General features: G+C 37.7%; 2 protein-coding genes across 4 annotated transcripts in view; both read right to left on the bottom strand.

Moving 5' to 3' along the window:
* Window positions 1-23,858, bottom strand: part of socs5b (suppressor of cytokine signaling 5b) — a 43,658-nt gene that overhangs the window by 4,047 nt on the left and 15,753 nt on the right. Inside the window, exon 1 of one of the 2 annotated variants that reach the window (XM_089117239.1) lies at window positions 71-89. The exons of the other annotated variant lie outside the window; for it this stretch is intronic. The gene's annotated coding sequence lies outside the window, so the exon portion shown is untranslated. Of the gene's footprint in view, window positions 1-70; window positions 90-23,858 lie in introns of those variants that run through there. 2 annotated transcript variants of the gene reach the window in all.
* On the bottom strand, window positions 4,408-23,489 carry LOC148977199 (N-lysine methyltransferase KMT5A-A-like). 2 transcript variants are annotated; one of them, XM_089117233.1, is made up of 6 exons: window positions 23,345-23,489; window positions 22,052-22,175; window positions 13,482-13,614; window positions 12,765-12,954; window positions 12,066-12,122; window positions 4,408-4,889 (listed from the first exon to the last, which is right to left on the bottom strand). In XM_089117233.1, the coding sequence occupies exons 3-6, from the start codon at window positions 13,487-13,489 to the stop codon at window positions 4,887-4,889; spliced, it is 258 nt and encodes an 85-aa protein (XP_088973359.1). In that variant the 5' UTR covers window positions 13,490-13,614; window positions 22,052-22,175; window positions 23,345-23,489; the 3' UTR covers window positions 4,408-4,886. The 2 variants fall into 2 exon arrangements, with proteins under 2 accessions (XP_088973359.1, XP_088973360.1); XM_089117234.1 differs by having other exon boundaries at window positions 23,341-23,427.

Raw genomic sequence — 23,858 nt, 5'->3', positions numbered from 1 at the left:
ACATAAGACCAGCGACAGTTTGTAAACTACAGGCAAAAAGAAAAAAAAATGGACAAAAGAAATACGTGACTTTTTGTGCGCACTGGGTGGAAGATGGTCAATAAAGGTACATTCCAAGGGGACTGAAATGAAAGCATAATACGTTAGAATAGTATTTAAACCTGTAAGCTAGGGTGATCTGATAAGATTGTAGTTAACAAAATGGCATGCAATACATTTTAGACAGATAAAACATCACTAAAACGTGTTAAGTGTGTCAGCACATAGAATGTTTGCATAATGTTAAACACAAAGAGCATTTATATAGTGGGTGGGTGCTGGAGTGGTACAGTTAGCACAGAGTTGCCAGGCAGATATGAATTGACACAAGGCCATGGCTATAAATGAACTGAGGGATCTGCTCACAGCTGACCTGCTGGTATGTACTGTATTACTGAGCCAGTCTGGACCTGACCAAGAACTTTCACTGTCATGGTAGCAGACATACACACGCACACACACACACACGCACACACACACACACACACACACACACACACACACACACACACACACACACACACACATACAGGTTAGCATGACTTATAAGGACAGTTTCTTCAAACCAGAAAAAAAGGTGGTTTAGGGGGACTATGACTTCCTTTTATGCTAGAGCTTTCAAATAAAAATGGAAATGCTTTTAAAAATCACGACTTCAAAACTCAAACTCAATTATTTATTTACACCTTAAAAAACAAGATACACGGCACCATGTTTTTTTGCTGACTTACAAGGACATGTGTCCTAGAAGACAAAAAACAGGATTATGAGGACAAATGGATTACAAGGACTATGTGATGTCACAATGACATCACAGTTCATTAACATATACAAAGAAACATGACTACACACTGCACTGCAAAGACAGATGGGTTTACTGGGACTGTGAGATGTATTTGATATGAAAGTTAATGATCACTACAGAAAAACAATGGTTTCTTCGTAGCTTTAAGGTTATTTATATGACATGTTAAAAATGTTATAATATATATATATATATATATATATATATAGACTTGTAGCAGGCATCAAATTTGAAATGAGCTCATTTAGTGGATAAGTGTAAAATTTCTCAGTTCAAACGTTTGTTATGTTCTCTATGTTCTACAGGGAATAAAATATTGACTCGTGTGATTTGAGAGACTAATAGTTTTCATTTTATTCAAATTTAAAAAACATCCCAACTTTTCAGGAATTCGTGTTGTGTGTGAGTGTATATATATATATATATATATATATATATATATATACACACACACACATACAGTGTGTATATATATATATATATATATGCTGGGTGCAGTCCATTTTGTTGGGTTGTTTTCACTATGCTGACTAGGTTTTGGGTCACTCACTACTGAGTTAGCAGCTGGGTTACTTTCACTGATAGTAGTAATAGAGTGCACCCCTTCACAAACATATCCAGCTAATGGGTCACATAACCCACCACTGGACAAACCATCTTTGTTGGAATCTTTGTTGATTACACTGGGATTCATGTAGATGATCATACCATACTCGACTGAAAGTGAAGCCTTATTCATAGATTTAATTTGACGTCACAGTGGAGCGGCCGCCATTTGTAGGACCCAATTGCATCAAGCCGTCTATCTGCTGTGCTGTAAACTGGGATAACAGCAAATCAAAGAAATGTTGAGAAATTAACGATGACCTGGAAATTTAAATAAATGTAGAATTAGCTAATTACAGGTTAGCTAGCTAAATTAAAACATGTACCGGTAGTTTACATTTGGAACATGTATTACAATCTTATTCTAGACCGCTATCTATATTTACATTATAACCTTAGTTATACGTTTGGCTGAATTATGTTGTTGTTCTGCTTCAGTATGATAAACTACTGCTCACTGTTTCTGCCTTAATGCATTGATTAAATTAATAGACTATTAGCTAACTGCATGATTTATATAAATTTATGAAATGCATAACTCGGACACTCTAAATTGTAATGTAGACACGTGCATTTTCTGTAAAGCTGCTTTGAAATATTGTGAAAAGCGCTATACAAAATAAATGAGGATTGAAAATAAAGGTCCAAACATCACTAATAATCCAAGAGATGTGCTTTACCGACATTATTAGCAATTCAGTTCAGCGATGCTTTTATGTTCAGTAATTCAGCGATTACTGCTGTAACTTTAATATCGCTTAATTAACAGAGTGCCACTTACCCTTCTGTTATCAAGAAGATTTTCTTCATGGGGGCATTTAATACAACACTAAATCATAAATCAGATATAGCTGTACAATAACATTACCATGTCCAGCAATCAATTTAAATAGCACATCAAATATAATCTGTCGTTTAATGACATTCGACATACGACTATTTTACATATGTACTTTGAAGGTCCGGTGGCAGAACTTTTGCCAAGCTTGTCAGGGGTTCTGGGATCTAATCCGCACTCAAACAGGTTTTTAATTAAAAACCCCTTATTAAAATAGATTATGTTTATCAGTGGTTGTGTATCAGTCAGGAACATTTTTGTGTGCATTTTATTTTGTGATTTCACCGGAACGAGTTTCCGAAATGGATTAAAGCGTTTGTCCTTTCCGATCACCAGGGAGAAGTTATGCAATTTAACGCAAAGGTCCTAAAGATGGCGGCCACAAAAAAGTCACGCGACTATGACCCATGAATAATGTCAGAATGAGAAGATGACAAGGTACAGCTGCTTTTTCTGACACTTTGCAAACATCAACATTAACTTCCATTACTCTGACCTTAACCTATCCACGTCTCCTTAATTTAAAGAGGTTCATTCCTGTGCATCAAGCAGATACAGTTGAGCTCTAGTGTATATTTACTGATCAATGTTTGTATGTGAATAAAAGCCTGAATTAAATCGGTTAAGTCATGGTGTCTCATCAGAAGACTGGATTAAACCACTCAATTCATATGAATTTGTTTTACCATCTCTTTATAAATGTTTTGAAGCATCACAGTTTTGGTTGAACAGACTTTCAATTAGGGCTGTCGCGATAACCCTAATATTGCAGTTCTGTGCTACTGACAGGCCAACTGCAGAGAAATGCAAATAACTGCAGCAACCGCTAACCGCATTTTCTTTTCATAGTTCGTACTATGTGTATTGAATGTTAAATAAGTTAATGATAACAAGACTGTTTATCATGGTGATTTGTACAGAGGCTTCGTGAATTTGGACTTAAGCCTAAAGAGACAGTGAATGTGATCGGCTGAGCACATGCGTCCTTGAAGTCATGTATATTCTTGAAAAGGTTGCCATTTCCAAGGAAAGTGGAATATTTGTTATATCATATTTTAACGTGTAAGGGTATTTACCATGAATGGTGTCAGCGCTGATCAGCATTACACAGCGCGAGGAAGCCGTGCGGGAAAGCAGCGAGTCACGCATTGAATCAACGCCATTGGTCTCTACTAAGTGAAGCATGCCTTCAGCTTTGCCCAAAAGTGAAGCATTGCTGGCCAGCTGAGCCTTGTAAAATGGAGCTCAAAGTTAAAAAATAATTAACACCTTGTTTCATTTAATGTATCATTTAAGGAATCAGCTTTTTTAACGTTTTCGTTGAATGAACAGTTTAATGACTTGCTCAAAGACAGTCCGTTGGCTAACAATGTAACTGTGCGCCGAGTGACAATCTATGTAATAAAGAAACAATACCTGCCCTCCATTAAAGAGGCCTCTGAGGGGTGGCAACTAAGCAGTTGAGCAAGAAAAAAAATAAAAAATCACAAATTTTAATAATGTTAATATCTTGTATTTAATATTTGAAGTGCATTAAAACAATGCAAACAGCAATACATTTGTTTTCTTGCAAACAATGCAGATACTACAATTGAAGGGTTTACCCAAAAAATTCATTTACTTAAAAATCATTTACTCACTTTTAAGTTGTTACAAACATAAGCAGTTGAGCAAGTAAAAAAAAAAAAAAATCACAAATTTTAATAATGTTAATATCTTGTATTTAATTTTTGAAGTGCGTTAAAACAATGCAAACAGCAATACATTTGTTTTCTTACAAAAAATGCAGATAACTACAATTGAAGGGTTTACCCAAAAATGTAATTTACCTAAAAATCATTTTCTCACTTTTAAGTTGTTACAAACCTGTATGAGTTTCTTTCTTCTGCTGAACACAAAAGAAGATTGAGTGAAGAATGTCGGTAACCAGGAAGTTAGGTTAGGTATACTTTGTCCAAATAGGAAATTTGTTTTGTACAGAGTGGCATAATGCCAATTACTTTCCAGTGTACAGAGTGGCATAATGCCAATTACTTTCCAGTGTACAGAGTGGCGTAATGCCAATTACTTTCCAGTTTATAGAGTGGCTGATGCCAATTACTTTCCAGTGTACAGAGTGGCCACTACAGCCACTCTGTACACTGGAAAGTAATTGGCATCACGCCACTCTGTACACTGGAAAGTAATTGGCATCACGCCACTCTATACACTGGAAAGTAATTGGCATCCCACCACTCTATACACTGGAAAGTAATTGGCATGACGCCACTCTGTACACTGGAAAGTAATGGGAATCACACCACTCTATACACTGGAAAGTAATTGGCATCACACCACTCTATACACTGGAAAGTAATTGGCATGCACTTTCAAACTGACTTCTCCTTTTGGCTGTTATTCCTCTATTTCTCACAAAATCCCTAATGTTTTGTACTGACCGGCTTTGTAGCACATGCTCTTCAGCAGATTTGCATTGAAGACACTCAGATTTTGTGGCCAAATTTCCTTTAGCTATGTGCACTTTAAAATGCCGCATCACAGCAGCAACTTCTGCTTTTGTCCACATTCTCTTCTTCCCACGATGTTCAACGCTTTCAGTCACTAAAAACAAGAAAGATAAAAACAAGAAAACATTGCAATGTGAAATGTTTAACATTTAAAACTTAAAAAAAAATCAGTTACAAGTTACAAAGAGTTACAATTGGGTTCACAAAATGTTACATAATGCATTCAACTGTAATAATACATGCATTTTTATGACATTTTATGAACAAAAATAGACAAGTTAAAAACAGTTCATGTTGATTCTAAACAGAGCCAAGTCTGAAAGTTTAAAGCTGTTTAAGTGACGTGATGCATGGCAAGAAGGATGCGATGCATTAGTGGATTCAGAGGGAAGCGTAGCGCTGACTTTATTTACAAGCATACAGCTCATGATACAGCATCTTAGAACAGCTTGTTTAATTTACCGTGTATCCAGCTGAAAACACAGGATCATAAGCTGCCCGCATGTAAAACAACAGTAGTGAACATCACTCTCAAACCATCAGTACATATTTATTTGCAGAAAATTAGTTTAGTTAAAGCTGCAGTCAGCAAGTATGGCAGATTGAGTGGACTTAATGTTTAAAAATCCCCCCAACCCCCCAGTGATCCGGGAGTCGTGGATTTTTGCAAAACAAATAATACGCTCCAGATGTAATAACAAATAATACGCTCCAGTAATTCATCTTTGATGTCAGTCTGTTATTCCGATGTTTTTGTTTAGAAAAATGTGTACATTTTACGCAATTTAAATGGTTAACTTTTAATTAATATGTTTGGTTAATTATTACTCCATTCTAATTTGTTAAATTTAATTAATAATATTGATCGTAATCTGTTGCCTCAAATTTATTGATTAGATTTAACAGATTCAGTCGTTTTCATTTTTACAGTGTACAATGTCCCAGTAAACCGTCCTGTCCTCACAATGCAGTGTGTTTTCAGGTTCACAATCTCATGCCTGTTTCCTTTATAACTAATACACTATATAACTAATACACTACAATGTCCCAGTAAACCGTCCTGTCCTCACAATGCAGTGTGTTTTCAGGTTCACAATCTCATGCCTGTTTCCTTTATAACTAATACACTATATAACTAATACACTACAATGTCCCAGTAAACCGTCCTGTCCTCACAATGCAGTGTGTTTTCAGGTTCACAATCTCATGCCTGTTTCCTTTATAACTAATACACTATATAACTAATACACTACAATGTCCCAGTAAACCGTCCTGTCCTCACAATGCAGTGTGTTTTCAGGTTCACAATCTCATGCCTGTCTCCTTTGTAACTAATACACTATATAACTAATAGACTACAATGTCCCAGTAAACCGTCCTGTCCTCACAATGCAGTGTGTTTTCAGGTTCACAATCTCATGCCTGTCTCCTTTATAACTAATACACTATATAACTAATACACTACAATGTCCCAGTAAACCGTCCTGTCCTCACAATGCAGTGTGTTTTCAGGTTCACAATCTCATGCCTGTTTCCTTTATAACTAATACACTATATAACTAATACACTACAATGTCCCAGTAAACCGTCCTGTCCTCACAATGCAGTGTGTTTTCAGGTTCACAATCTCATGCCTGTTTCCTTTGTAACTAATACACTATATAACTAATACACTACAATGTCCCAGTAAACCGTCCTGTCCTCACAATGCAGTGTGTTTTCAGGTTCACAATCTCATGCCTGTTTCCTTTATAACTAATACACTATATAACTAATAGACTACAATGTCCCAGTAAACCGTCCTGTCCTCACAATGCAGTGTGTTTTCAGGTTCACAATCTCATGCCTGTTTCCTTTATAACTAATACACTATATAACTAATACACTACAATGTCCCAGTGAACCGTCCTGTCCTCACAATGCAGTGTGTTTTCAGGTTCACAATCTCATGCCTGTCTCCTTTGTAACTAATACACTATATAACTAATACACTACAATGTCCCAGTAAACCGTCCTGTCCTCACAATGCAGTGTGTTTTCAGGTTCACAATCTCATGCCTGTTTCCTTTATAACTAATACACTATATAACTAATACACTACAATGTCCCAGTAAACCGTCCTGTCCTCACAATGCAGTGTGTTTTCAGGTTCACAATCTCATGCCTGTCTCCTTTGTAACTAATACACTATATAACTAATAGACTACAATGTCCCAGTAAACCGTCCTGTCCTCACAATGCAGTGTGTTTTCAGGTTCACAATCTCATGCCTGTTTCCTTTATAACTAATACACTATATAACTAATACACTACAATGTCCCAGTGAACCGTCCTGTCCTCACAATGCAGTGTGTTTTCAGGTTCACAATCTCATGCCTGTCTCCTTTGTAACTAATACACTATATAACTAATACACTACAATGTCCCAGTAAACCGTCCTGTCCTCACAATGCAGTGTGTTTTCAGGTTCACAATCTCATGCCTGTTTCCTTTATAACTAATACACTATATAACTAATACACTACAATGTAGGGCTGTAACGATTTTGGCTAAAATCATAATCACGATTAATTGACCCTTCGCTAAGCCACGCCCTAAAACCGCCACTGGCCAATCATGTCGTAGCAATCGTAACTATGCGCGGGAGGTCTGGCAAGCTTTCGAACGAGGGAACATGCTGAAGCATTGTGCGTATGGATTGTGCAAATCTGATACCGGTATACTAAAAGTTTGGACGGGGAGAGGAATAGTTTTCCTTCCAGAAAATCTAAAAGCCATGGGGAGAAATGATTGGCGTGATCTAGCATCTATGTGCGAGACCCATTCTGGTAAATGTCGACATGCTTAACAAAAACACCTATTATTGCTTGGAAATATTGACGGTTCTTTGGTCATAATGATAACGTAAAATAAGACGATTAAGAGACAAGACAAAGGCTCACTGACATACTTTAAAATATATTTCAGCATTTTGTTAATCGACGTCCTACTAACGTTACCCCTTACTGCTAACTTAACCCAATCCGATCGCGGCTCTCCCGGTATTAGTGTTATTCCACAAGATTTATTGATAAGCTGTTTGATTTATAATTATTACGATTATTTTCACATACCCTGCTGTGTATGAACATAGCTGTTACTCAATTTGTGTTTCCCCCGGTCAGCGTATGAGGCGCTGCTGCTTGCGCTGGGACTGTTACGTTAGGCTTTAACTTCAATTTTTAAGAAATTATTCTCTAATCGGCTGCATATAATGTCGTGAATATATCCCTCGAATGCATACTGTAGTCCATTTTGTCTTGCTCTCTCAGATATTTCACTTGTTCGCCGAAAATTACTAATTATCTCATTGAAATGTCTGATACCGGGTGCATCCACACTATAATAGATGGGCCAGTCGCGAAAGCTTGACAGGCGTAGCAACAGTAACTAGGGAGGGCGGGGCTTAGCGAAGGGTCAATTGAACAAGTCACCTCGATTACGATTATTTTAATTTTTTTGCTTTCTCAGGTCACTGGCAAGGCTTATTCTGTAAATATGTATGTATTTTTTTCTAATGAAAGACTGCATAATCATTGAGATTCTAAACTAAGGAAACAAACAGATAGCTTTTAATGCTTATTAAATATTTAAAAAAAAATGTAGAAAATAGTTATTCTGTAAATAAAATAAATTATTGTAAATATTGCCATCTAAAAAGTAAAATACAACTTGTATAAAACTAAAAAACTAATCCTTTTCATATTGTATAGCATCTGTAAATGCTTGTGTTATCGAAAGCTGCTTTGTGGAGTGGAGGCACTTGTTGCTGGGCGTTTGTCAGTCTCTCTTTTTTTTTCGTGTGTTTCTTTGGTTCAAGCAGCTCCTGTTGCTGAGTTGACTGAGTATTCTAGGAATCAGAGAGTGCATTCACACACAACCCGCAAAGACACGTGACATCTCAGCAGCGTCTATAGTTTCAGCAGCGTCTCAGCAGCGTCTATAGTTTGCTTATGAGTTGCGATTTCTTTTTCGAAAAACCACGCTTGTGCATTTGTTTTTCTCTGATTCTATCATAAACCTGCGCATTACGTACCGTTTCACGCTGGCGAAGGATCCCGGCTTAAACAACATCATTAGGCTGCAACGCGACATTGATTAGGCTACGGCTTTAGTTCACACAGCGTGCGCTCCGTGACTGAACCATGGACTGAACACAGCAATTGTTACTCTGTCCCCAACCTAGCGGCACCAATCCCGGGCCGTGTTTGCGTTCACACAGGTGTTTGTTCTGGCATTTCTCGGGATCAACGCGCTGTATGAAAGGGGCTCATGTTGTTTCAATGTTGCAGACTGGACGGGGTGGAGTGACGTGACTACTATGTTTTAAGGGGAAAATACGTTAACACACAGTGGGCGGATATATTAATAGTATTCAAAAACCGAAATAACCGACATGGTAAAATCATGTCGGTTATAGGCTCCGAATTTCGGTTTCGATTATTTTTCGGTTAATCGTCCAGCCCTACTACAATGTCCCAGTAAACCGTCCTGTCCTCACAATGCAGTGTGTTTTCAGGTTCACAATCTCATGCCTGTTTCCTTTATAACTAATACACTATATAACTAATAGACTACAATGTCCCAGTAAACCGTCCTGTCCTCACAATGCAGTGTGTTTTCAGGTTCACAATCTCATGCCTGTTTCCTTTATAACTAATACACTATATAACTAATAGACTACAATGTCCCAGTAAACCGTCCTGTCCTCACAATGCAGTGTGTTTTCAGGTTCACAATCTCATGCCTGTTTCCTATATAACTAATACACTATATAACTAATACACTACAATGTCCCAGTAAACCGTCCTGTCCTCACAATGCAGTGTGTTTTCAGGTTCACACAGTGCTTGGCTCTACATCAAGTCTCTATATCAACTTTCTACTTTCCAGAAAATAAGCAACTTTATACCATGGTCTGGGTGAATACTCGATTCTGATTGGCTGCAGGGTGTCTGTTAAAAAGTGATAGAGGACACCTAGTAAAGTAGTTCTGGTGAAACTGCCTGTTTACCATTCGAAATGAATAAATAAATGCGCTGCCTACAACAGCTGTGAGTAACCATAGCAACAGGCAGTCACATGCTCTATCATCTAACGTTAGATATTATAGCCTAATACAACAATGAGCGACTTCGTGCTATTTCTTTTAACATTTATGGAGAATATGGTAACTTTGACGACTGGTATGCTGAAGAAAGAAAAAATGTAAATAAAACGGAGAAAATTACACCGCTGCTGCTCTGCTCCATTGAACTCTATTGGTAACGACGTAACTTGCGACCATAGTTGGATAACGATGCTTTCGGGAAACGCACCCCTGAATGAGACCCTGCGGGAGTTTTACGCAGCTGTCCAGACAACCAAGGCAGGAGAAGGCTGAACGTTACAGCGTTTCAAGCCTAAGGAGCCTGAGGCAAATGACCCTCTCTTTGATCTGATTAATTTATTGCCCTCTATAATAGTGTTGGGCGATATGCTCCATTTTCATATCGTCCTATCGTCAGCCTGTGAGATCGGCGATACACGATATTATCGTGAGGGGGCGGGGCTAACTTATTTGATTATTAACTTGATTATTTAGCCTACTCAAATTTGCTTGTTTTATTAGCCTACTTCGTTTTATATACGAGAATCTTTTTTCTATTTTGCTAGCAAAGGTGGAGTGTTTATTAAATCAGGTTATTTCCTGGTATAGTGAAGTAAAAAAAAGAGATCCTAATCCGTTTGTTTGTCAACGGGAAATTTACGGACACATTAGCCTATTCTCATGCCGTTACATTCAGCATTTTGACTAGGGTCTATTTCTGCACGAGATGAAAACACGTTTTAATAATTTCTTGGGTCAGAAAAAGTCGGAGTTTGCGATATGTGCCCACCAGTGCGCTCTCTGCGCACTTCACATGCGCACTTCAGTAAGCACGAAGTACGCGGGTTAATGTGTTTTAAATGCCGATAGAAACAAGAGCAAGGGCCAAACGTCTAGCTGAGTCGATCGGTTTATACTTATACTTGACTTGACTCTGATAAAGGAAACGTAAACATGACCACATGCATTGTCAAGTTTATTCAACATAATCAGGTTAAGAACGTCGTTGCATGTAAACGCGCTCAATCTCTGAAAGTGAAAGTAAAAACGGACTGCTTTCGGCATCTGCATTAACGCTGCGTTCCCTCAGAGACGACGATGATAACGGTAACTAACTATAATACTATTTTAGTGATATTATTATTAATACTATTTAGTAATTGTATTGTTTTTAGTGTTAGTGTCATTAAACGTTTTGTTAATGTGTTACGGAAACAAATACTGACGAACAACGATGCCGTTTTCATCTTGGATTGTAGGAAATTGAATTTTGCGTCTGTTAAAACGAGCACACTTGATCATTTGTGAATGGATCACCTTGCAATTAAATTTTGATGTGGGATGTTTTTTAGTCTGTTTTAAAAACATTCTCTTAGAGGAGTCCTCATTAGTGCGTGTGTTGTTGCAATTGTTATGAGGTGATGTCATTGTAAATTTAGGCAAGGCAAATTAATTGTAGTTCCTAATATTCATTTAAATAACAATACTAGCTTCATAATAATAATAATAGGCCTAATAATAATAATTTAATATCCAATTATCGTATTGATATCGTCAAAGGCATCTGCCATCGGCGATATGTCAGACGATCGTCGATACACGATACTATCGTCGATCGGCACAACCCTACTCTATAACGTTAAGCGCAAATCGCTGGAGCTCAGAGCTAATTGTTTTTTTATTGTTGTTTGATTAATTGTTTTATGTGTAATAAAAAAAACTATGCCTACCTTTGTGTTTCATGAAAAAAAAATGCATTTGTGAACCTGAAGGGATACGAGCTGAGCGGACTATAAATATCTCTGGTTGCTAGATAAACAGTCAGTCAAGTTATTATTTGTAAAAACTAGATTTAGCCCAATTAAAATATAAACTAATGTTTTAAAAATGTTTTATTTGGCAAGTGACCATGGTATAAGCGGGTTAATGCCCGACGAGGTGTCCATTGTCAGGTTTTAATGGACTTCGGCGGAGGCAACCGTTCTCCGCTGCGCGTCGGCCGGTTTACGCCTCGCCGTCGTCCATTAAAACCTGACAATGGACACCTCGTCGGGCATTAACCCTTACATAATGAACATACTTTATTAATATAAAAATCCACCTGATATAATAATTAATGTCTCTTACAAAACTACACAATACCTGTTCAGCACTTGCTTCTGCCAGACAGGATGGTGTGTCTGCAATGTCTGTATTCATCTGTAAAGGAGAGAAGGAAAATAAATACAGTTGTACGACATTTGCTGGAGCTAAAGAAGCTGTAACAAAACACCAAACATAGAAGTCTTGTTGTGGCAACAAACTGAAACTACGTCTGAACACTTTTGCCTTCAACACAAAACTTTACTGTTTCTATACTATTTTTCTATGGTCATAATGTAAAATGAACACACTGGATATTCAAATACTCACATGAGCACAAACACTAAAGTTAAATGGTTTTGTAACATCAATTTTTTACTGTTTACATTTATTGTTTTAGTTTTTCCATTTAACATATTAATTGAATAAACCTTATTTGTATTTAAATTATGATTATTTAAATTATTATTTAAATTATGAGCAATACTTGTTTTAAGGATATAACAAATAAGGAAAACTGAGTAAGAAACACAAGATAACCTAAAATTCAATATTAACACATTTCAGACACTGAAGTTTGATGTAAAGGAAATCTTTTTTCATGAAAATGTTATTCGGACGTCTGAGCTGTGACAGTAGTTACTCTGTAAAATAATGAATATAGACAGATGTGTACACAACAACATTCCTACATTGTCTATACTGTGAAAATACTTTGAGGAAATGCTCTGTTGCATATTGGGGGAGAACATTCTTTACCTGGGATCTCCACGGCCATCCAGATGGGCCGTAATTGTAGGTGACTTCTTCCTCAGGAAAAATATCCAAAATAGCAAAAAGGCACAAGTGTGGGCTGTTATTGACAGTCACAACCTTCATGTTGCAGTTAGGTTTTTGACTGTCATTCACAAGCCTTCCCAAGCTTCCATCCTCCTCCGAGGCATCCATGCTGCATAAAAAAGGTCCATATCATTATAAATAAAATGACAAAAATAAGAACCTGACATTGATGTTTGAAGATGAACATGTAAAAACTTCATCTTCTGGAGGGAGAAGCAAAAACAAACACGAAGTCAGAGATCGACAGAGATCGACTCTACACATGTTGAACATTGGCCCTGTCCCAAATGGCACCTTAAGCCCTTGCGGTCTTCCTCAGACTCCACACATTCATGATGTAATTCTGCTTTGACTGTCAGGTTGAAGTCTGCAGGGAAGCTCACAGGCTCGACAGAAGAGCAAATCGAGGACGCACAGCAGCCGCAAAGTGGGAAATTGCGAGAAAATTACAAATGGGACAACCCTACGTCTTGTGGACTTAACGGACACGTGCCAGCCATTGTAAGCCTTCAAGATGCATGTGAACATGAAGGATGCCATTTGTGACAGGGCCCATATTGCAACTTTTTTCATTATGCTATGCATGTATTAGAATGCATTATCAATGTATTACAATCAAGGATAAAAATTAATTACCACCACATTTGTCCTTTCCATGGAAAGTCAAAAAGAAACACTCCAGAGGATTCTTGTTCCCGTGTCAGTAGGCCTCTATACTCAACCACAAAATCCCCTTTTAAAATTAAGTGCTTGGTGAACACTCCTCGTCCTGAAAGATTAAAAAAAAACATATTAAGAGCCTCATTGTCTTACCATTCTAACACTTGCACTGTGACATGCGTTACACCTATTAGGGAAGTAACAGTGAGGATATTTTCCCACCGGTTAATCGACATGTGACACTAGTAATACCAGTATCACCGGCGGGGGGTTTTAAATCGCTAATTTAAAGGCTTTTTTTTTAATTAAAAGTAAAATGCATTGCATTTGCATGGGCATGCCCTTTGGTGCGGCCGTGCGAAGCAGCACTGTTTTGTTTTTGTGCCCTGATTTAGCGCTAAAAAGCTTATTAAAAGCTGGTGTGCACTTCATTTTCACTTTTAAATTAGAGTAATTTCATCCTTTGTAGGGTGTCACGATTCTCCAAATTCTCAATTCGATTACATTTTGGATTCTAAGGTCACGGTTCGATTCTCGATTTTCCCTTTTTTTAAGCACAAGTTGCTTTTGCTCGTAAAAAGCTCACAGTTCTCTGTTATTATCAATGAAGCTGACTGCACAATGAATCTTTCATAATATCCACACTTTGTTTGTTATAATTAGAGGATTTGCCAGCATACAGAATTCACACTAAACAAAAAGTCTGTTTTGAGTGGTGAGGGTAGTCTATCATAAATGCTTCTGATTAGCCATTGCGTTCAAGAAATCAACACATACTGTATGTCTGTGATTATCTACATCACTCATCGCTGCAACATGTTATAAATAGAAACTCTAGCCTGTAAATTGTTTCTATTTTGTTTTAGTGGTTCCTTCTGTTGCTTTTCTGCAACAGGTGAATAAAAATCTATTAGTTTTATTTTTTATTCATAGATATTTCTAGTTTGTGGGAGTACCACAAATCGTTTTATTTTCCCGCACACACAGAGTGAGCACATTACCGCCGACACTCGGCCATCAGATCTAGTCACACGCCGCACTCTACTGTGTTGGGAGTGCACGTCTCTAGATCAAGGGCCCGGCCTGAGGATAGATATATATATAATATATATGATGAACAACCCACTGATCTAGTGTTTACATTCAATTAAGATATAAACTATGATGTTTATGTAAACCCTGTGTATTTGACAGCTTAAGCACATGTTATATCAGCATGTGAATAAAAAGGTTAACTTGCAAGGCTTTAAAACTAGGGGTAGGGAAAAAAACAATTCTCGATGCATTGCGATGCGGACATGGATGATCCTGAATCGATTCACAAATGTCAAAAAATAGATTCTTCCCCCCCCCCCCCCCCCCCCCCCATTGTTTATCCTTTTGATCTTCCAGTCAAAAAATTGGCAAAATTCTAACCTTTCATTGAAGCAAAAGAATTGAAAGTGGGGGTAAATCACACTATGAAATAAATGTTTTTCTCCAAAACACTCTGGCCATAATTATTGGCACCCTGTTATTAAAAACTTTTTGCAACCCTTTTATTTAGTCAATATTGTGTTACGCGAAAGACGTAACTCTGAAGCGTGGAAGTGCATTGGCCGATATTCGATATGCCGATATTTTCAAACTAATTTTGCCCGATGCCGATACTGGAATTTTTTTTATTTTACTTTTTAAGTGCAAAAAAAGCTTATTAAAGCTTCTATTAAAGTTCTCAGTCAAGAGCAGTGAGTGATTTCCTCTCCTCTGTGTTTTGTTGTTTTATTAATATTAACGGGATCGGTCTCCCAAAAAATTTAATTGTCATCATTTATTACTCTCTTAAGTTTCTTTCTTCTGTTGAAATTATAAAAGTTATTTGGAAGAATGAGGCTAACCAAACAGTTGCTGTACTCCAGTGACTTCCAAAGTATATTTAAGCACAAGAAAGAAATGAATACAGGTTTGGAACAACATTAGAGTGAGTAAATAATAACAGAATTTTTATTTCTGGGAGCAGTATCTCTTTAAGGACAAGCGGCAGCATATTATTGCTGTCTCTTTAGGAACTGCACGTGAACGCATCACTTGATGCGTCTAATATACATGCATTTGACAAGCAGATTTTCTCTTTTTGCTTTCACTTTAGACATAACCAACTTTGTTTATGTAAACCTTGTGTGTATTTGACAGTATCAGCGCAATAAGACTCGTAAGATTAGTCCAGCAAGTTATGCAGGCGCTGTGACAGGCTTTTAGTTCCTGCGTGTCGGGTGAACGCGCTCAGAAAAGCAGATGTTAGAACAGCCCATCAGCACAGCACGTGAATGATATGTTTACCTACCGAGACTTTGACACACATGCAAATAATTAACTTTTGTGAATTGCGGTGTCCCATGAGTGTAAAGGGGATCGTACACCGGACGAGAAGCGCAGCGCCGCGCCGCGTCTAGGACATCTCCAGGTAGCTATCGCACACCGGACGCGCACTTTCTCATCAGTGTATGGCCAGCAATATTGTTATGTTTAATGACATGAAATGAAGAAGATAATAATGTCTGTTCTATGTTATGATTACAATATACAATTGTTGCCGAGTCTGCAGTCTGAAAACTTTACCTCAGAGCATCCGTTAACTCAATAAATTGAGAATCTTACCTGAATATCCAATAACATCAGCAATTGTCATTCAAGCAGCTGATATCTGTAAATGAACTGGGAAATGACTACTATGTTTTAAGGGGAAAATACGTTAACACACAGTGGGCGGATATATTAATAGTATTCAAAAACCGAAATAACCGACATGGTAAAATCATGTCGGTTATAGGCTCTGAATTTCGGTTTCGATTATTTTTCGGTTAATCGTCCAGCCCTACTACAATGTCCCAGTAAACCGTCCAGTCCTCACAATGCAGTGTGTTTTCAGGTTCACAATCTCATGCCTGTCTTCTTTATAACTAATACACTATATAACTAATAGACTACAATGTCCCAGTAAACCGTCCTGTCCTCACAATGCAGTGTGTTTTCAGGTTCACAATCTCATGCCTGTTTCCTATATAACTAATACACTATATAACTAATACACTACAATGTCCCAGTAAACCGTCCAGTCCTCACAATGCAGTGTGTTTTCAGGTTCACAATCTCATGCCTGTTTCCTATATAACTAATACACTATATAACTAATAGACTACAATGTCCCAGTAAACCGTCCTGTCCTCACAATGCAGTGTGTTTTCAGGTTCACAATCTCATGCCTGTCTCCTTTATAACTAATACACTATATAACTAATACACTACAATGTCCCAGTAAACCGTCCTGTCCTCACAATGCAGTGTGTTTTCAGGTTCACAATCTCATGCCTGTCTCCTTTGTAACTAATACACTATATAACTAATACACTACAATGTCCCAGTAAACCGTCCAGTCCTCACAATGCAGTGTGTTTTCAGGTTCACAATCTCATGCCTGTCTCCTTTGTAACTAATACACTATATAACTAATACACTACAATGTCCCAGTAAACCGTCCAGTCCTCACAATGCAGTGTGTTTTCAGGTTCACAATCTCATGCCTGTCTCCTTTGTAACTAATACACTATATAACTAATACACTACAATGTCCCAGTAAACCGTCCAGTCCTCACAATGCAGTGTGTTTTCAGGTTCACAATCTCATGCCTGTCTCCTTTGTAACTAATACACTATATAACTAATACACTACAATGTCCCAGTAAACCGTCCTGTCCTCACAATGCAGTGTGTTTTCAGGTTCACAATCTCATGCCTGTCTCCTTTGTAACTAATACACTATATAACTAATACACTACAATGTCCCAGTAAACCGTCCTGTCCTCACAATGCAGTGTGTTTTCAGGTTCACAATCTCATGCCTGTCTCCTATATAACTAATACACTATATAACTAATACACTACAATGTCCCAGTAAATAGGGCTGGGTATCGATTCACATTTCAATTTCGATTCGATTTCGATTCACAAGCTCTCAGTTCGATTCGATTTCGATTCTCGATTCAATTTTCGATTTCGATTCTCGATTCCTGATTTGATTCTCGATTCGACTATAATGATGTAATAGATGTAATACAAATCCTATATTTATAAAAAAGAACAGTGGACATAAGTTTACTAGTGGTTAATTAATACAAGGAAATTAAGAGCCATAAACCTGTATATAAAACTCTTTTTATTTTAGGTACACTAAATGCATACAAAGAATAAACAGGATTTTGATGCAATATGCAAAAAAAGTCAAAACAGTCGCACAGCTTGATCAAACAGTATCATGTTATTTTATGTTTAAGATAGATATAGATAAATAAATATATAAATATTTAGACATTTTTTTAAATTGATCTTACCTAAATGGTAATGTAATTTTTTTTGTTTATTTTTGTTTTAAGAGTTTATGTATGGAAGCTTGATTTCAATCTTTGAATTAAATTGAAAAAAGTAGCACAAATAAATACAATAGAATAAAGACACAAATTAAGAGACATTTTGGGGTAGTTTTTTGGGTATGTCAGAAATACTACAGAAACTGAATAAAGTAAATCCAATGTAAAATAACACTGGATAGTCTTTTTAGTCCAGACTGAATTAAATACAAAGGCTATTAATTCTGATTGCTTACAATTAATACTATATTCTGTTGTTATGACAACAGAATTAATGACCGACACAAATGGCTGCGTTCACTTTAATAACTAGTGTGCGAATCCATTACTGTTTCATTAACTTTGTCACACGCGTTTAATGCTAATTTAAGACATTACCGACTGTCTATACGAGGTTACTCACCAAGACCAGAGTTGACATAATGTCGCGTGTTTTAACTGTTAAAGTGATATAATCCAGGGATAAAACTTTTGTTTCTGGCGAGCTGTTTGTGAGGCAGATTTAGGCTGTACTGTGCACGCAGTGAAAGACATCTCTGAGAGTGCGCGAGCACGGGATGGTTTAACATTGCTTATAAAACTTAGAAAGACATGAAAATGATAAACGTTAGTTACGATGCAATGCTGGCCCGATTGTTAAGTGAATATTCCGTCATGTCCTGACTGCTAAACGCGTGCGTGTATCGACAGCTGCAACGCTTGCCGCTAGGGATGCACCGATACCGGTATCTGGTATCGGCCTCGATACCACATTTTCTAAAGTACTCGTACTCGTTAAAAGTCCCCCGATACCGGGGACCGATACCATGTTCTGAGAAATGGGTTAATCACAGGCGCCGAGTGCCCACCCCCAGGCTCCGGCTGCAGCTCAGAGCGGGGAGATGGGGAGACATGTCAGCCGTGTGGAACAGTGATGCGCGGGTCAATGTATAAACAACCCGCACACTACCAACGTTTTCAACTACCCGCCCGCTACTCGGACCGCAAAAAAAGTAAGAAAATATTGTACCCGACCCTCTTCCTGACCGTATTTTTTAAAAGTAGTACATGCTCATCGTAGCGTCATTGGGCCATAAACGTGTAACAACACGGCATCGCAAGAAGACGTAGCCTACATATAACAAAGGCAGCACTTTGGTCATAATCTTTCATTATTTCGGTAAATGTCTCCCACACTTACTCTTTCTATTTGTGTATTTGCGGAGCTTCCACTCCCCAGTCTTCACCTTTTCTCTTGCCGCCTCCATCTCTCTGCAGACTAGTGATCATAGACATGGCCGGTTCGTGAACGAATCGGTTCTTTTTAATGAACCGGTCGAACCAGTACGCTAAATCGAACTGAATCATTCGCATCAGTTCACGTCTTGCGTCAGTGCTGATCCACAAGTTACTACAGTTACTCACTTTCAGACATGCCTGACAGTCCCTCCGAGTTGAAATAAACCAATATCCCGAATTATATTTTACTCCAGTAACTCTAACAGTTCACTGAACTGAGACATGTTGTTGCCACAGCTGAGAGAAGTGATGAGCACGAGCAGCTGATACTGCGCATCCGCGTAGTAACGAATGATGCGCAGTAAGTAATAAATTCGGCCTATATATTTCATAGAAAATTGTATCTAGTACTATATAAATACAAAGGTTTAATTGGCATCTTTTTCCAAACGACCTGACCGACCGCGACCCGAATATCATTAAAAATATTTTTGGATGACCCGTAACTGCGGGTAACCGCGGGTGACCGCGGCGCAGGCACCCGCTCATTTTGGATCAACCCGTGCATCACTGGTGTGGAACAATTTCAAAGTGAATGGCTTTGGATTAGGAGAATAAGTTTACTTGTAGTTGCCAAGTTACTTATAGTCAGTTGAATGTCTGTTGGGGGACCAAATAAATAAAGTGTTATCAGATATTAAGCTGATCGTACTAATACTCTAGTCTACTAATACTCTAATGACAGTTAGTTGACATGTAATTGGAAAGTTACTTATAGTTAGTAAAGTGGACTATCGAAATAAAGTGTTACCCAAGTAATTTAATCAAGGACCTAAAAACCTGTATATAAAAATATTTAAATCATGTTTTTTTTTTTTTTTATTAAGTACTCGGTATCGGTGAGTACTGAAATGCAAGTACTCGTTTTCCAAAAAAGTGGTATCGGTGCATCCCTACTTGCCGCTTGCCTAGTGCAGAGAGACGAGAAGATGCAGCACCGCGTCTGCGAGCCCTTTATATGGAAAAAAATCGATTCGTGGCCGTTGAGAATCGATTTTGAAAAACACATTTTAAAAAACGATTAATCGAAAAATCGATTTTTTTGCCCAGCCCTACCAGTAAACCGTCCAGTCCTCACAATGCAGTCTGTTTTCAGGTTCACAATCTCATGCCTGTTTCCTTTATAACTAATACACTATATAACTAATACACTACAATGTCCCAGTAAACCGTCCTGTCCTCACAATGCAGTGTGTTTTCAGGTTCACAATCTCATGCCTGTTTCCTTTATAACTAATACACTATATAACTAATAGACTACAATGTCCCAGTAAACCGTCCTGTCCTCACAATGCAGTGTGTTTTCAGGTTCACAATCTCATGCCTGTTTCCTTTATAACTAATACACTATATAACTAATACACTACAATGTCCCAGTGAACCGTCCTGTCCTCACAATGCAGTGTGTTTTCAGGTTCACAATCTCATGCCTGTCTCCTTTGTAACTAATACACTATATAACTAATACACTACAATGTCCCAGTAAACCGTCCAGTCCTCACAATGCAGTGTGTTTTCAGGTTCACAATCTCATGCCTGTTTCCTTTATAACTAATACACTATATAACTAATACACTACAATGTCCCAGTAAACCATCCTGTCCTCACAATGCAGTGTGTTTTCAGGTTCACAATCTCATGCCTGTCTCCTTTGTAACTAATACACTATATAACTAATACACTACAATGTCCCAGTAAACCGTCCAGTCCTCACAATGCAGTGTGTTTTCAGGTTCACAATCTCATGCCTGTTTCCTTTATAACTAATACACTATATAACTAATACACTACAATGTCCCAGTAAACCGTCCTGTCCTCACAATGCAGTGTGTTTTCAGGTTCACACAGTGCTTGGCTCTACATCAAGTCTCTATATCAACTTTCTACTTTCCAGAAAATAAGCAACTATAATGAACCTACTTTAATATAAAAATCGACAGGACGCTGAAACGATCGCGGCACTGCTGCTCCTGCTCTGCTTCCGCTAGGCGCTGCCGCGCCGCCTCTGCATGCGGTGTGAATGCTATAATCTGTTAACATGGGCGCCAAAAAATAAGCGTTGCTTATGCTCTGCTTACGCGCGCAGTGTGAAACCGGCGTAAGCTTTCATGATGGTGAAGATTTGCAATGTCATATGAACGTAACTCTACTGCTATTCTTCAAAACATGTGATATGAATGAGCGTCATGTTGGACAGTATGTTAGGACGGAGGTGCCAAAACTACAACTGATATAATTTGCACTGTAGCATAATACTACGATCTTTCTACAAAGGCAGAGCATGGAAATATATTAATAGTTCAAAATCTAAAAGTGATATCGCACAGCGCTCTTTTGGCAGATGATCACGTGACGCACTAAATGCTCTCATCACACCAGTATGATCCTACTAGGGCTGTCAACGAATATTGTAAATTCTAATATATATAAAACAGAAATTCAAAGCTGAAAATTAATATTCAAATCATGTGGGGGAAAAACATGCCCAGAGTAGCAGAGGTGCGGCTGTCTGCTTTGCAAGTGGCAAAATTCTGAAGCTTACAATGTAAAAAGCAGGACAAGGATTGAGAACCACTGCCTTTGCAGATGTGTGTCTGGGTTTCTCTCATCATTAAATTGCAGAGACGTAGCCTAATGCCTCAGAAAATCTGCACATTAACATGACAGTCGCATTGCCACAAATCTGATTTAGCCTATTTCCAAATATGAATGAGGCCTGAAACCTATTTAGAAATATCTGAATGCATGCGTTTTCCTGTTTACACCGTCACAGAACACAACTAATCTGTGTCACACGAGCAAAACAAATCGGAATTGGGTCACATTTCACTGACAGTGTAAACAAGGCCTGAGTATTTGGTGTACCTTTAAATCTGTCAATGTACCGCTGCTCAAGATTTGCCTTGTCAGTTCTTGATTTGATGTGGTCTTCTGCGTCTTGCACAGGCTTTAGCCTGCGTCACCTTGAGACACTCTCCATTGCTTGTTTCTGCAGAGTTGAAGGTATAGTATTTTAAAAACAGAATAATACAAACACAGCATACAAATATTTGCAAATACATAAATCTAACAAGTTACACATCCATGCAGTCCCTATCCATCTTACTTTGCAATACAAAAGTTATTAGGCTAACGTTACTTATTTTCTTTGAATTTGCAAGACTTCTGATGCATCAACACCATTACAAACAAAACTATTCTATGTAATGCTGTAACTTATTTATAGTAAAGCTGACCTTAAGTAATAACTATTTATTATTATTATTAAACACGTTTAAATGTATACTGTCCAAATATTGTTTTGTCAATTTCAGCAAAAGATGTAACGTTAAATTTAACATTTGCAGAAACTTTGACTATACTTTACCTGCTGAATGAGATTCATTTCTGTCGAAACTTCTCGTCGCACTTTCAAATGCATTTGAATCGTGACCATTTCACAAGATGTAAACAACACTGGTCCAGAAGCACTTCCTGTTTCAGTTTGTAACTGTTTTCTTTATTTCACATGTAAAGAAAACATCTTAAAGATGTTTGTTTAACTTTTTTGATTCAGTTTTAAATGTTCTGTTGGTTGTATTTTATCCCAGCTTTTATGTAGTGTTAAAAAAGTGCTTCTGGACCAGTGTTGTTTACATCTTGTGAAATGGTCTATAAACCCAGTAAGTTAATCACCACAGAGTCGTCGAATGTAAGTTACCTCATTCGATTAACTATTGTTTGTTGGTATTGTGCTTTTTCTACAAAGGGTAACTTAAAGCATTTTATGATAAAATGTCGATCTCTGACTTCGTGTTTAAGGCCATAAATTAACGTTAGATTTTATTGCAAATTCAACCAGATGATCATTTAATGCTGTCACAACGTCCATTTATGGCAAATTGAGACTTTATAAAAAGCTAATTTTCTCAATGATGTGAAAATTCTTCTGAAACGCGTGGTTGTTCATACTTATTCTTAATTATTCTAACTTTTCCTTAATAAGAATGATTATTCAGTTTCCAGGGTGCCATGACGAGGCTCATGGTCGACTGCGCGAATATGCTTAAGATATGACTAATATAACATGGATATGACTCATTTTAATATTAAACATAGATGTAACTAACTTCTATGAATCAATACATAACACGTATAATATTTTATGTACTTACTTACCAGTCTGCTGTCACGTATCAGAGGTGAGTGCGGTCTGCAGGCAGAATCCGGATCTCTCTACTGCTCGTGCGCGTCAGTAACCAATCAGACGTTCGCCCGCCAATTCCACCCGGCCGCGCCCATTAATGTGTAAATGTGTGTGAAACGGCAGTTGCAGATCCAGCCGATAGACGGCAGTCACGAGATATACACGCACACACAAGAAAACTGGTATACGGGTCAATGACGTGACGCTTGCTTTTTCTGTCCGACTGAACTTTTTACCAATTAATAAACATTAAAATTAATAAAATTATAACATGTATGTCTACCACCTCCCTTATACATATGCCCACTCTTATTTCTCTAAAAATAATTGGTTTATTGGCATTTTCTGCCACCTGAAGTGTGAAAACATCATGTGGGGCGACCGTCCGGACTTGACTTCTGTTTGAACAACTGGTTTTAAATCAAACTAAAATAATTTAAATATAATCCTTACCCTATTTGGCATAATTTTAAACTTGTTTTCCAT

The sequence above is a fragment of the Pimephales promelas genome, chromosome 11 (assembly GCF_988280905.1).
Source record: "Pimephales promelas chromosome 11, fPimPro1.hap1.1, whole genome shotgun sequence".
NCBI classification, from domain to species: Eukaryota; Metazoa; Chordata; class Actinopteri; order Cypriniformes; family Leuciscidae; genus Pimephales; species Pimephales promelas.
The sequence above is the reverse complement of the archived record's forward strand: the minus strand, read 5'-3'. Positions and strand labels throughout refer to the sequence as shown.